Genomic DNA, 14,994 nt, shown 5'->3' on the forward strand with positions numbered 1-14,994 from the left:
GTCATGTGGCGGGTGTCCACAATTAGCCTGTGAATTTCTTATGTAGCTTACGTTTTCAACTTTGGAGTGATCTGAATAAGCAGCATAATTAGCAGTATTGTACTTTAGACCTAGAAATTCAAATAATCTATTTACTAGTTTGGATTGCTTTTTTGTGAACTTGGATAATTGGTCACCAATGAGAGATAAAAAATAAAAAATCATTTGTTTAAAACTCATAAAATAATATCTTATTTAGCAAGCATTTCTGCATTAGATTCTTGTGCTCCATACAAGTTACATAATTTAAAGAGCACAAAAATGGAAAATAAATTATCTTCAGTTCATTGTTTAGAGACTATCCATTGCTAATAGATAATTCATAATTTGAGCATATTTCATCTACTTCTTGAGGAAATTCTTGAACCAACGGGCAAAATATTTGGGGTATCATTTATTCTCATTTTCGTAGTCTACAAAGTTGATTCCGAATCTAACAGTGTAACCAAAGGACCACTTAAAATTGTCCAATAATGACCATGCAAAGTGATGATGTTCTGAAATCGTTAGTGAGTTGTAGGTTCTAAGTCGCTTCAATGGGTACTTCTGAATAAGAACAAAAGGACCAAACAGAAGGCACTGGTGTGGTACTGGCCAAAAACCCTCCAAAGGTCAAGTTAGTGAATGAGAAGTCTCTATGAACTCTATAGTGAGAGAGCTAGAGAGTTTCTGCGTACTTGAGAAAAGTGGAGGTTTGGTGTTTATATAGCAGCTGGGGGGAACCAAGATCCCTTAAGAGTGGGGATTTTTCCTTATGGGGAAGATCTGGTTCTAGGGTTTCCGAGATTTTAGGGTGTCTTTCCATATAAGGGAGATATGAATCTATAGCAGGTCCATCTTGTGTGATTAGCAAGATGTTTCCTTGTGTGAATTTCTATGAGGGTTAAGTAAGGCCATGCCAAACCCGTGGGCTCTCGATTCTCCTTGTCGGCCTTCCATTTGCCTTTCAGATAGTCCTCCTCGTTAGGATTCCAATTGGCCTCATCACTTTTTATGCCGGCACTCTAGTCCCTCCGTTTACTCTTGAAGGACCAATGGACTTGTAGGCACCGCTGGTTTCTCTTGTATGACATGTTTGGTCCTTAGTAAAAACATCCCTATCAGCTGCCCCCTATTCCATGGCTTTGTCAGTTTAAACTAACGGGCCATGGAGTATTATGAGTATTTTATGGTCATTAATTACAATTTTATTGAAGAGAGTGTCATTAAATGGCGTGAGGAGCTCTAGGCTTTAAATGTTAGCTGATACATGGTGCTTACTGGTTGGCCTCGTTTCTAATCAGAAGTGTTGCTTTGTGTACCACGCCTCTTCTCTTTATAAATAGTTCTTCCCCCTATAGTCATTTCTTTTACTTTACTTTATTCTTCATCTCTTGAGAGCTTTGAGATCATAATATACATGCCAACCCGTTGTTCACAAGCACTTGTCGCTTGTGCCTCTATCAGTCTCGCGAGTCCCGTCACTTTTACAAAGTCATCTATTTATCCTGTAACTCTTCTTCTCTCCCCTTCTGTTTTCATTTTATTTCTATCTTTTCTAGCTAGTCATCACCTCTATAAAGACCCATCAAATAGGTTCTTAAAATACCTTCGTTGCTTATAGGTGAATAGATGTCAGGTGATAGAGAAGTGATGAGTGAACAATCATCTTCAGCTCGTGAGGATGCGGGCTACAATGAAGTCTACCCATCAGGCTGTGAGTTTGAGGAATATTTAACCTCATCCCCAGAAAGGGAACAGTCTGCTCACTCCCTTGTTGAGGAGGACGAGGAGTATGAAGAAGATAAGGGGAAGGCTATGAGTGACAAGGATGAGGAAGGAAAGGAAGAAGGAGAACGCGAGGGGAATTATGAGGGTGACAAAGGGATGGTTGACAAGGAAGGGAAATGTCAAGAGGTTGGTGATGGTCCTAGGCCTTTCATCCTTCCCTTTATATGGACGGTGAATGACTTCTATCCAACCATGTCGCCAAACGTTTTTAACAAACTTCGCAATCATTTCCAAATCCCAGATAGTATTCCCATTCGTCTACCAAGGAAATAAGAAAGGTGTTACTCTGGGAAGATAGTAGACCTCAGTATGTATGATGCCATGTTTGCTACAAGTCTGAGGTTGCCACTGACGGAGTTGCACCGTCAGCTAGCTAACTATCTTGGGTTATCCATTAGCCAAATAGCCCCAAATGCGTGAAAGATATTCTTAGGGGCCGAGGTGATATGAGGTCAGCTGAGTGGTGGCAATTGTCACCTTACCCTTGACGATTTCTTCCACTGTTATAAGCCCTAATAGATTACCTTGTCAAATGGCATTTATCATTTCTTAGCGAGGAAGACGTCACTTAGGTTGGTGTCGAAAATGCCTGATTCGAATAGAAACTGGAAGAACAGATAATTTTTTGTTTAGGGGATGGATTAGGTGTGTAGACTTGAAGAGTGGGATAGCATGCCCGACGGGTTCAATAATACCTAGGGTATTGTTAGGGAGTCAGGTGTGTCGTTTGCCCCTTTTTCTTTTTTACATCGTCTGCTTCTCCTAATACTTATATATATTTCTTGTTGTTTCCAGCCCAGATCTGTCCAGAGATTACCGACGAGTAGGAGAGCTTTATTAGGCGCGTCTTGGAGATCCCCTTTAAGCAGAGGAAGTGGAAGGATTTAGTTACACTTGATACTATCCACGCCTTCTGTGGTGGTCCAATGCTGAAGCCAGAAGCCCGTCGGTTACCAGCCTTCTCCCACTGTCGTAAGTTCTCTTTCCTTGCTTACCTGTTGTGCATATCTACTTTTGTTTTACTCTCGTCGTCTTTATTATTATTTTTTTTTTTTGTTCTTCAGAGATGGATGTAGGAAGGCAGAAAGCATTGGTGAGGAAAGCTGCCGCTATGCGTAAGCAGAAGGAGCAGGTGTTAAGGTTGGCTCCTAATGTGGCCCCTAAAGCCACACTTAAGAGAAAGAATGATGCCAAGGAAGACCGTCCGTCAAAGAAGGGGACGAGTGAACTGATTGAGGAGCAACAACTGAAGGCTCCATTGCCTCCCCTTCCCCCTGGTCATGGAGTCGGGAAGGGTTTGATGATCAAGAAAGGACTCGTCGCTCCTGGCCCCGTCCAAAGGTTAGTCACTCACAAGGATTATGCCGGAGATGGTCACCTCAATCATCAAGGAGACGGAACTAGATCCTTGTAGTGAACACTCTTTGGAGGATTTGGGGGCTTCTAGCCTCTACGACCTATCAAGGGTATGTCCCCATCACTTATATTTTATACTTAGAAATATTTCCTCTCGATTTTAACCGTCATGCTTTGTTTTAGGCATTGGTGCATATAAAGGCCCTTCAAGACAGGTGTGTGGCCAGTGAAGGGGTGATCTGACAGTACCGCAAATGTCAGGAGATTGAGAACAAGGAGAGTGCACAATACTCGGAGGCCGTCTATACCCTCAATTAGGAGTTAACAGCCAAGACTAAAGTGTTCACGGAGGAGACCTATCGGCTCGAGGAGGCAGAGAAAGTAAAGACCAACTGACAGAGTTAGCTACTTTTTGTAAGTAGATGGAGAAAGCCGGAGTCGACGCCGTGGCGGAGTTCCATATTTCTCAACCCTTCTTTGATGCGTGTGGCATCTACTATGGTGACGGGTTCAAGGATTGCTTGAAGCAAGTGAAAGCCGCTTATCCCAACCTCAACTTTTCCCAGATCGTAATAAACAACACAATCTTGCCAAAGCATAGAGGAGATGACACCGTCAGCGATGAGACCATTAACTTTGTTCACATGATTGAGTAGGAGGTGAAGGACACCGACGGCGTGGTCATCACCCAACCTACCCCAGACGATCTTGACTCTGTTATGGTCCTGTCCGCTGAGAATTCAACTGTTGCTGAAGGTCTGCCCAGCATGAACCCAATTGCTCCTAATGCTCCTCCATCTTGATTTTTCTTTTCCTTTGTATTTAAGGTTTTTTTTTTTTTTGGTAGAATTATTTGTAAGACAGTAATTAATGCCCCCTTCTTTTGGGGTTTTTATGTAAAAACATTTACCTGTTTAGGCTACATTTACTATTTTTATCCATTGCCCATACTTATATTTTGTCTTCATTCCAATCGTGTATGCCTCTGTTGTATTGGTACTGTTGACATTTCATTCTATCTGTCCACCCTATAGGTAGGGCTTAACGTAATTTTGGGACCAGGTACCCGTCGATATCCTTGATCCTCCATCCATCCCAAAAGTAGGACTTAATAAAAAATTTTAAGACCAGGTACCCATTGGTATCCTTGGTTGTCCGTCCACCCCGTAGGTAGGACTTGGTAAAATTTTTAAAACCAAGTACCCGTTGGTATCCTTGGTTGTCCGTCCACCCTGTAGGTAGAACTTGGTAGAATTTCTAAAACTAGGTACTCGTCAGTATCCTTGGTCGTTCGTCTGCCCCATAAGTAGGACTTAGCGTGGTTTAGATGGTCCACTGAAGGGTAGAGAGTAGAGCAACATTTCTAATAATGCATCCAAGTCTTATTAATAATAAAAGAGCTAAAAAGAAACTCGACATCTTTTGACATTTAACTTTTGATATAAAAATGGAAAAACGAAAAGAAAGAGATAAAATAAGTTGCATCCGACTACTACTAATAGTACTTCCTTAAGTGCTCGATGTTCCACGGGTGATGAAGCCTCTTCCCGTTGAGGGTTTCTAAGTAGTAAGTCCCCTTCCTATGGTAGTCGGCGATCTTGTAGAGTCCTTCCCAATTGAAGCCCAACTTACCCTGTGAGGGATCTCTGGTGGCTATTGTTACCTTCCTTAGGACCAAGTCCCCGATCTAAAAATGACAAGGCTTGACCTTGGTGTTGTAGTGCCTTGCCATAAGGTCCTGATAACGAACCATCCCCTATTCTTCTGTTGCTCTGACTTCATCAAGAATATCTAACTGTGGGTGCATCCCTTCTTTGTTACTTCCTTCATAATGATGTGATACTCGATGGCTGGTCAGTCCTACTTCTGCCGGGATGACGACCTTGTGTTTGTATGTGAGGTGGAAAGGTGTTTCTCCTATAGGTGTTTGAATCGTTGTCCTATAAGCCCACAGGATACCGGGTAACTCATCTGGCCATATGCCCTTTGCCCCCTCAAGCCGAGTCTTGATTATCTTGAGCAGGGATCGATTTGTGACTTTAACTTGTCCGTTGGCCTAGAGGTGAGCAGGAGAAGAGTAATGATTCTTGATCCCCAACTGTTGGCAAAAATCTCTAAATGCATCATTGTCAAATTGCTTTCCATTGTCAGAGACGATGACCCTAGGAATTCCGAAGTGGCAAATGATGCTTCTCTATTTGAAGCTTCAGACATTTTTCTCTGTAATAGTGGCCAATGGTTCTACCTTGACCCATTTGGTGAAGTAGTCGATCCCTATGATGAGGAACTTGAACTACTGTATGGCGATGAGGAAGGGTCCAACTATGTCTAATCCCCACTAGGCGAAAGGCTGAGGGGCGCTCATCGGTGTAAGTTCCTTGGTTGGTTGCCATATGATATTGTTGAAGCATTGGCACTTGTCACACGTCCTTACGTAGGACTGGGCATCCTTCTACATAATGGGCTAATAATATCCAGCTCGTATCAACTTATAAACCAGCGAGCATGCTCTCGAATGGTTCCCGCATATTCCTTCGTGTACTTCTCTCATGACATAGTCTGTTTCATTAGGGATCAGGTACCTTAGATACGAACGAGATAAACCCCTTAAAGGACATCTCCCATCATGACTAAACATGAAGATTGTATCCTCAGCCTATGAGAAGCGTCGTAATCTTCCGGCAATGTCCCATTCCTAAGGTAGGATATGATCGGTGTCGTCCAGTTAAGAGGGGGATAACCTGTACTTCCATTTTGTAAATGGCAAGGGAATATTGGATGAAGGATAGTACCTAACTAGTGATATCCATATACTCAACGAATTCTGCTTTGGCCAAATGGTCTACCTGTTCGTTCTCTTCCCTTGGGATTTGTATGAACTTAACTGAGAATTTCTCGCTCATCTTGCTTTTGACCATGCTCAATTCTTTCATCTGTTCCCTTTTTGCCTTATAATCGCCATTAATGTATCCAACCATAACTTGTGAATCATAGTGTATGATAGCTGCTTCAGCTCCCGCTACTTTAGCTAAGTCAAGGCCTAAGAGGACTGCTTCGTATTTGGCCTCATTGTTGGTCATTGAAAACTGGAGGCGGACCATACATTCTATTGTATCTTCCTTTGGTGATCGTAGCATGACCCTAGCTCCTTCAGCCCGTTGGTTAGATGAACTGTTTGTCCATATCATCCATGCCATTGATTTCTCCTCTTTATCTTTCCCTGTCGTGAATTCGGCAATGAAATCAACTAAAGCCTGTGCTTTGATAGCAGAACTAACGGTCGTTGGGGATACAGCTAAGTAGAGGGCAAGCTCTTCACCAGGCTTAGACAGATTGAGCAATGGTGGGGATGCGAGGTATGCCTTCAGTTCTTCAAATGCCCCCTAGCACTTGTTGGTCCACTTGAAAGCCTTCCTTAGCACCTTAAAGAGGGTAGACACTTGTTCATTGCCCTAAAGACAAAACGGTTAAGGCCTGCAACCTTGCCATTCAAGCTTTGCATCTCATTGCTGTTCTTTGTAGGAACCATCTACATTATAGCCCGAACCTTGTCGAGATTAGCTTCCACCCCGCGCTGTGACACCATAAAGCCTAGGAACTTCCTTGATGCCATGCCAAACACACACCTACTAGGGTTGAGCTTCATATCGTAGAGGCGGAGGGTATTTGAAAGTTCAAAAGCGTGTATAAACACCCTTGAACGTTTAGACCCCCAAAAACAAAATAACCAATTCAAGCAATATGTCAAACAACTAGTGTGCGGAAACTTAACACATGCTATAATATGAAATTGGTTAAAAACTATCTAAGCCATAATAATATAAAACCACAACAGATAATATAAAGGCAAAGATAGAGAGGAAGGAAGATGCAAACACAAAGACAACACGCGATGTGTTATCGAAGAGGAAACCGAAGACCTCGGCGAAAAACCTCTCCGCCGCCCTCCAAGCGGTAATCAATCCACTAGAAAATACAGTTGGGATACAAGGACAGCAATAGACCCTCCAAGCCTAATCTACCCAGTGCACCTAAGCCCTCCAAGCTTCTTGCTTCAACGAGGTTGCGCCGAACCTTTTTCTTTTCTAGCTTCCCGGATTCCGCTACTATACCATAGCATCAACCAATGAAGATTGGTTCCTTCCTAACTGCTTCCCAGAAATCCAAACAACTGTCTCACAGAGATGATAATGGTGAGAACCAGGTTTGGTATAATGCCTCTCAAGGATTTGACAATGGAGAGGAAGAGAGTAGGGGAACTTGAGGAGACTCTAAGGTATAGATTGTGGGTGAAACAATCTGGTTTTTCTTTAGGGTTTCTCTCTCAAAATTCTCTCTGGAAGCTCTCTTTCAATCGTGGGTTAAAGGGGTATTTATACTGGTGTGGAGAGGAATGTGAAACGTCAGGTTTTGGCAAAACAGGGGTGGCTCGCGGCTTGACCAAGTCGCGAGATCCAGTCGCGAGTTAACCGTATGGGCAGTTGTCCTGTTTTGTCCTGTAGTGCTCCAGCTAGCATGACTTTTCATCTTCCAGCATGCTTGGCACGTGTGCAGCTTCTGGCGGCTTGCAGCCGCGAGTCCACCCGCGAGTCCCAGCCGCGACACTCTGTTTTCTTGCACACTCTTGAGCAATCTTCACTCTATCTCACTCACTACCCTTACAACAAACCCACCTAAATACAGGGTTACTAAATGCTGAATTACAAGCAAATTTGGCACGGAATAAAGCCAATTAGATGGTTGAATAAATTCAACCTTACAGTATTGAATGTTTCTCGAAGGTCGTCTAAATGGCTTACTTCTCATGTGCTCTTTACGAGCATGTCATCTACATATACTTCTACATTTCACCCAATTTGTTGTGCAAACATCTTATTCACAAGTTTTTGGTACGTCACCCCTGCGTTCTTTAATCCAAATGGCACGACTTTGTAGCAGAAAAGTCCTTGGCTCGTGACAAATGAGGTTTTCTCTTGGTCTGCTTCATCCAACCTGATTTGATTGTATCCAGAAAAGGTGTCCATGAAACTCAGCTATTGGTGGTCAGCCATCAAGTCTATAAGGAGGTCGATGCATGGGAGTGGATAGCTGTCCTTCAGGCATGCTTTTGTTTAGGTCGGTGAAATCCACGCACATTCTCCACTTATTATTTGCTTTTTTGGCTATGACCACGTTGGCCAACCATTCGGGGTAGTAGACTTCCCTAATGAAACTTGCCTCCAGTAGTTTGTGTACTTCTTCAACTATGACTTTATCCCTTACTTGGGCAAAGACCCTCTTCTTCTACCGAACTGGGTGGATGAACAAGCATACATTGAGCTTGTGTACCATGGTACTAAGGCTGATCCTTGGCATGTCCTCATGACTCCAAGTAAAGACATCTCGATTGGTCTTCAGGAAAAAGGCAAACTCTTCACTAACCGAAGGGTCAGCTTGTGTGCTGATACACGTGGTTCGGCCTGGGATGTTGTTGCCTAAGGAGACTTCCTCTAGGTCTTCCATGGGTTCTACTGTTACCCTTCTCTCTTCAATGTTCAACACTTGTAGGTGATCATCCATTTCTAGCATGGAGACTTAACATTTGGGGGCGGCCATCTGGTCCCCTCGTGCCTCCCTTATCCCATACTTTGCTAGGAACTTTACTAGCAGGTGGTATATGGATGTAGCTACCCTCCATATGTTAAGCGTGGGTTGACCAATGATGGCATTGTAGGCAGAAGAGCAATTAACTACAAGAAAACTAACCTCCCTAGTGACTTTCTGAGGGTATGTCCCAATGGTTACTGGCAAGGTGATGGTCCTTATAGGGAAGATCTTGGTGCCACCGAAACCTACTAATGGTGTATCTGATGGTAGAAGGCATTCTCTGTCAATCCTCATCTGCTGGAATGCTGGGTAGTAGAGGATATCTGCTGAACTCCCGTTATCTACTAGAATTTTTCGAGTATTGAAATCTGCAGTTGACAGGTTGATAACCAAGGCATTGTTATGAGGGTGGTGTAGTCACCTAGCGTCGTCTTCTATGAAACTGATGACTGGGTTGTCAGCCCTTGCTACCTTTGGAGGCCATCTGGAGATTTGGACGCTTTGCACCATACGTAGATATGTCTTCCTTGCCTTTTTAGATGATCCTCCTATAGTGTTTCCTTCTACAATTATTCTTATTTCTCCGAGCAAGGCTTTGGGCCTTTCTTCAGACCGTCGGTTGGGCTCGGGGTCCCTTGGTAGGTTTTCGATCTGCTGCTTAAGGTCGTAGCACTCAGAGGTGTTATGCCCATGGTCTCGATGGAAGTGACAATAGTTGTTTCGGGGCCTTTTGCTTGGATCACCCTTCAGCTTGTCTGGCCATGTCAGCGCTACATCATCCCTTATCTGCATGAGGACTTGATCCAGCAGGGTATTCAAGGGGTGAAGTTTACCATCCTCCCCATCGGGTTTCAATCTCCTATCTTCCCTTCACTCATTCGGCCGGGCTACCTTTCTGCTTTTGTTTGGACGAAGGTCATCTTGCCATTGTCTTTTCCTTGGCTCGTCCCTTCAGGCTATCATCGCATCTTCGACATTCATGTATTTTGTGGCTTTGTATAGCATCTCGGCCATTGTCTTTGGATCATTTTGTAAAGGGAGAAGAGAAACTCCCCTAGTCATAACCCACAGGTGAAGGCAGTGACAAGGACTTTGTCGTCGACTTTGTCAATTAGGAGGGCCTTTTTGTTGAAACAGGTTACGTATGACATTAGGCTTTCATCTTCCCACTACATAATACTTAGTATGGCCGCTGAGGATCTTCTGTATCTTTGTCCCCCGATGAAGTGCGTGACAAAGTGTCCACTCAACTCCTTGAAGGTGGAGATAAAGTTTGGGGTAAGTTTGTTGAACCATACCCTTGCTGGCCCTTTCAAAGTAGTAGGGAAGGCCCTGCACATAATTTCATTTGGAACTCCTTGCAAGTGCATGAGGGTTTTGAACGACTCCAAATGGTCTAGTGGGTCTTGCGAACCATCATATGCCTCCACCTATGGCATTCAGAACTTGGCCAGAATGGGGAAAGAAGTCACATGTGCAGTGAAGGGTGAGTCAGTCCGCTAGACTAGTTCATCCAAGTTGGTGGATGCTTGTCCTCTCAGGGCATTCATCATCATGTCCATTTTTTCTTTCGTCGTCTGCATCTCTTGTGCCATATGCAACACGCCGACTTCCAGCTCGAAGGGACGACTAGTATCCTACTGATCTCATCTGCTAACAACATTGCTTTCCTCTTAGTCATCCCTTTCTTGGTGATCATTCATCGGGGGACGATTGTTGTCACGTTCATCCCTATCTTGTCTGCTCTTGATCATTTTGTTACTCTAGCTGTCGTTCCAACTTGTGGTTCTACTGAGTGAGCAATTCAACCGCTGCAACAAAGGTTTGTACCTGCCTCTCCAATATGTTTGGCGGGTTCCCGGTCTCTTGGTTGGTAGTGGCCATTGATTGTGTCAGGACCATACAACTCTTTGTCTTTGAAACGGTGATATAGCTTATCACTCGTTTCCCACAGACAGCGCCAACTGATGATGTTATGAAATCATTAGTGAGTTGTAGGCTCCAAGTCGCTTCAATAGGTACCTGTGAATAAGAACAAAGGGACCAAACAGAAGGCACCAGTGTGGTACCGGCCAAAAACTCTCCAAATGTCAAGTTAGTGAATGAGAAATCTCCATGAACTTTACAGTGAGAGCTAGAGAGTTTCTATGTACCTGAGAAAAGTAGAGGTCTGGTGTTTATATAGTAGTTGGTGGGAACCAAGATCCCTTGAGAGTGGGGATTTTTCCTTATGGAGAAGATTTAGTATTAGGGTTTTCAAGATTTTAGGGTGTCTTTCCATATGAGGAGATATGAATCTGTAGCAGGTCCATCTTACGTGATTAGCAAGATGTTTCCTTATGTGAATTTCTGTGAGGGTCAAGTAAGGCCATGCCAAACCCGTCGACTCTCAATTCCCCCCGTTGTCCCTTCATTTGCCTTTCGGACAGTATGCCTTGTCAGGATTTAGTGTGGCCTTGTCGCTTTTTATGCCAGTGCTCTAGTCCTTCTGTCTACTCTTGAAGGACCGACGGACCTGTAGGCATCGTCGGTTACTCTTGTATGACGTGTCTGGTTCTTAGTAAAAAAATCTCTATCACAAAGTGTCCTTTAACATTTACACCATCCCTATATATACCAAAGAAAGAAGTGAAATCCAGTTAGAATTCTATAATTGTGTAATTGTGTTTGAGAGAGAGAGAGAGAGAGAGAGAGAGAGAGAGAGAGAGAGAGAGAGCTATTGCACTTACTTGATAGCCCTATGAAGATACAAAAGATGTTTATAGTAATAGTCAAATCTTTGGGGGACAACAAGGGCTTCCTTGAGTGACAAGGTGGCATTATTGAACTCATCAATTCCTACAAATATAGTTGGGAGAATTTAGTTTCAAATGGAAATCTAATAACTACCAATAGCATTCCAATTTTTCATGACCTTATGGGATAATGTAAGAAAAAAGAAGTTAGAGGAAATTACCATTCTCAGTGATGTAAATTAGTGGATTGTGATACTTCCTCTTTATGTAGAGCAAAAGATCTTGAAATCCTCAAGGATAAACATGGAGCCAACTTGAAGCAGCCTGCAATTCTTTAGGGATACTATCTTAAGGCCAAAACACAATGTGTTTATCTTTCTTTTTCTTTTTTTCTCTTTTTTTTTCTAGGAAACAATGTGTATATCTTTAATTGCAACATAAAAGATTAATTTTTTTTTAAAGATATTCATCATGTCAGTTATATGGCATCAATCATATTATAATTATTTAGTACCATCAATATACTAAAACAAAAATGTTGTTTGTTTTTTTCCTCTAACTACTAAAACAAAAATGTTGATATGTATTTTGCTAGCTGGTACATACCGGGGACCAATGGGGATCCCATTCCGTGAAGCTGCAAAAAAAATGGTCTAGTTATTATTACCACATTAGATACATAAGAAACTCATAAGAATGGCTTCGGGTGTTGAATTTGTACGTACTAGTAAGATTAGCACTAGAATCTGATAGGCCAAAAATGTATTGACCTCTTGTGATGAATTAATTGATTAATTAGCCAAGTTTATTAATTAATCAAATTAACACGCAATTGTACGTGGCAGCACAAACAAATCACTAATTAACTAAAGTATGCAGCGGAAAATAAATTGACAAGATGATTTGTTTACAAATGGGGAAAACCTACATGGCAAAACCCCCATCAGGTGATTTTAAGGTTAACACTCCCGAGAATCCATTATTATCAAAACAAGCGGTTATAAGTAAAGGAATCCGAGTACCTTATACCAACCTACAGTTGAACCCTTACCCCAATACCTAATTGGACTTGTTCAGTAGTGACAATCTCTCCTTTCAATGCACGGCTCCCAGTATGTGACTAACCAATTGCGTGGATCCCAGTACGTGACTTGATCACCAACTTGAGAAGGATGTTGGCTGAGAAGGATGTTGGCTGCAAAGATCATGAAGTTTCTTGGTCACAAAACTCTACGGTGTACAAAACACAGCAACCTCTTGAAGAGAATGAAGAACTAGGGCAAACTAGGTTTCCGGTTACACTCTTCTTCACACTTGTGCAACTGTGCTCTTTTGCAACTTCTGTAACCTTTTACGGCCTTTAAAATAATCTTTATATATGTTTAGGGTTGTGAGAAAAGAAAGCCCAAACATACATTCACGGATTGGATGAAAAACAATCCTGAAAAACTGAGTTTCATAAACCTCAATAGATAGCCATCTATTGAGCTAGCTGTCGAGCCACGAGTTTCAGCAGCTTTTAAACCTCGATAGATGCTAACTGTTGAGCTTTAATGAACAGCACTTTCTGACTTGATTCTTAGACAGACTTGCATGGTTTTAACACTTGAACTTGAAACCTTATTTCTTAAAACACATCCTAGATCTACCTAATTACAAGTAAAGTGCGTTTTGTCAAAGGATTAGCCAATTACATAAAATAGTGATATATGTTCCTATCATTGAATCACATATGTCCTAACAGAATCTATCGAGAAACTTGCTCTATTAGTCTATCACCAGTTGGTTGAGGGGCATAAGCTGCAAAATTAGCAGTATAGAAGTTTAATTCTATAAAATCAAATGACCCGTTTACCTGTTTGGATTGCTCTTTGGTGAACTTGGGTAATCGATCTTTAACGAGAGATCTCATGTTTTGCAGATAGTCACCATTTATTAATGGGTCGAAATACCTGAAATAACAATGAAATTTTTAAGTTCATACATAAATCTATTAAATTTGTGCATACTGACGGTGAACAAATTCTAAAGAATGCCACCAAAGAGGTGGTCTTCATGTACAATAAACTAATACTTGTAAACCAAATTATGAAACTATGCTACAAGCTGCTTCTTGGTAATTAATTGCTAATTAGTATGAGTGATTTTCTTTCCGCTATCCTTTCTGCAATTTCATTGTAAATTAATATTGTACTTAAAGAGCACCAAAGGATTTTTTTTTTCTTTTACTATTTAAGAACTAGTAATTAGAGCCATAAGAAAAATTGAACTAGTACTTAAGCCTCACAATCATAACATATACAATTTATTTCTTGTTTGGAGTTCAGTTATGGAAGAAAGGAAGGTGGAGCGGGGAAAATGAAGAAAAATAAATACCAAAAGATAGGAATGTGAAGGTTTATATTTTACGTTGTTGTTGTTGTTCTTTCTTTCTTTTTAAAAAATCAATTGGGTATAAGTATCCTCAAATTCTGTCATAGATCTTGTTAAAACAAAATAAATGGTGTAAATATTGTAAGGTCATCAATATTTAAATAAAATTATTAATATTATTTTGATATTTATTTGAAATTATTAATAATGGAGAAAAATATAAGGGTAAACTATATAAATGATCCATATCTTTTATACCGTATTTCAATTTTATCCTTAATTTTTCAATTTAGTTAATTTGGCCTCTAACATTTCAATGTCGTGTCAATTTGGTCTTTAACATTTCAATCATGTTGCATTTATTTATTTATATATTTATTACACTTTTTGGCTTTGAAACTTATAATTTTACACCATTTTTCAATTTTTTGATTTTCTAGCCTTTGTTTTGAAACGTGAATCGAGGCTGAACAAAATACGGTATCGACACTAGCAAAAAGTCAAAACTTTCAGTTTTACTAGTTTGTTCATTTAGATAAAAGAAGTTAGTCCATTTAGTATCTATTTTTTTTTAATATATATTTTTTTTGTTTAAAGAAAAATATGAGACAAAAATGCTTTTTTGGGAAGAGGTGAAGTATGTTAGAGATTATTATTATTATTATGTACAATATAGAAATTCTACTCTAGCCTAATCTAAGTGTATATGTGTGTGAATCTTTCTCCTGAAGACTTGAACCTCGACCCTTACCCTCCCACACCTATAAGCACTTATAAATATGAAGTGACTATCAAGCTAAGGGTGCGCAGTGGTGCTTATTAATTAATATGTCACAAATCCCCAAAAAAAAAATTAAATAAGGTCCTGTTAACAAGTGTCTGAAGATAGTAGATAACATTTAGTTTTTAATTATAATTGAAAGTTCAAAAACGTGTATAAACACCTTTGAACGTTTAGACCCCCAAATACAAAATAACCAATTCAAGCTTTATGACAAACAACTAGTGTGCGGAAAATGAACATAAGCTATAAACAGAATTGGAAATCAATCTAAGCCAATTATAAATCACATCCACAGCAGAAAATAAAAGGCAAAGATAAAGGGAAGAGAGATGCAAACACAAGGACAACACA

General features: G+C 40.9%; 1 protein-coding gene across 1 annotated transcript in view; it reads right to left on the minus strand.

Annotated features, from left to right (window-relative positions):
• Nucleotides 1-5,957: 5,957 nt before the first annotated feature.
• Nucleotides 5,958-14,994, minus strand: part of LOC126709706 (beta-glucosidase 12-like) — a 34,061-nt gene continuing 25,024 nt past the window's right edge. Inside the window, exons 14-18 of the mRNA XM_050410386.1 lie at nt 13,342-13,438; nt 10,582-10,773; nt 9,264-9,537; nt 8,911-9,119; nt 5,958-6,548 (exon numbers count right to left, since the gene is read on the minus strand). Coding sequence (XP_050266343.1) covers nt 5,958-6,548; nt 8,911-9,119; nt 9,264-9,537; nt 10,582-10,773; nt 13,342-13,438 — 1,363 coding nt within the window. The remainder of the gene's footprint in view (nt 6,549-8,910; nt 9,120-9,263; nt 9,538-10,581; nt 10,774-13,341; nt 13,439-14,994) is intronic.

This window comes from Quercus robur, chromosome 1 (genome assembly GCF_932294415.1).
Source record: "Quercus robur chromosome 1, dhQueRobu3.1, whole genome shotgun sequence".
Classification (NCBI taxonomy): Eukaryota; Viridiplantae; Streptophyta; class Magnoliopsida; order Fagales; family Fagaceae; genus Quercus; species Quercus robur.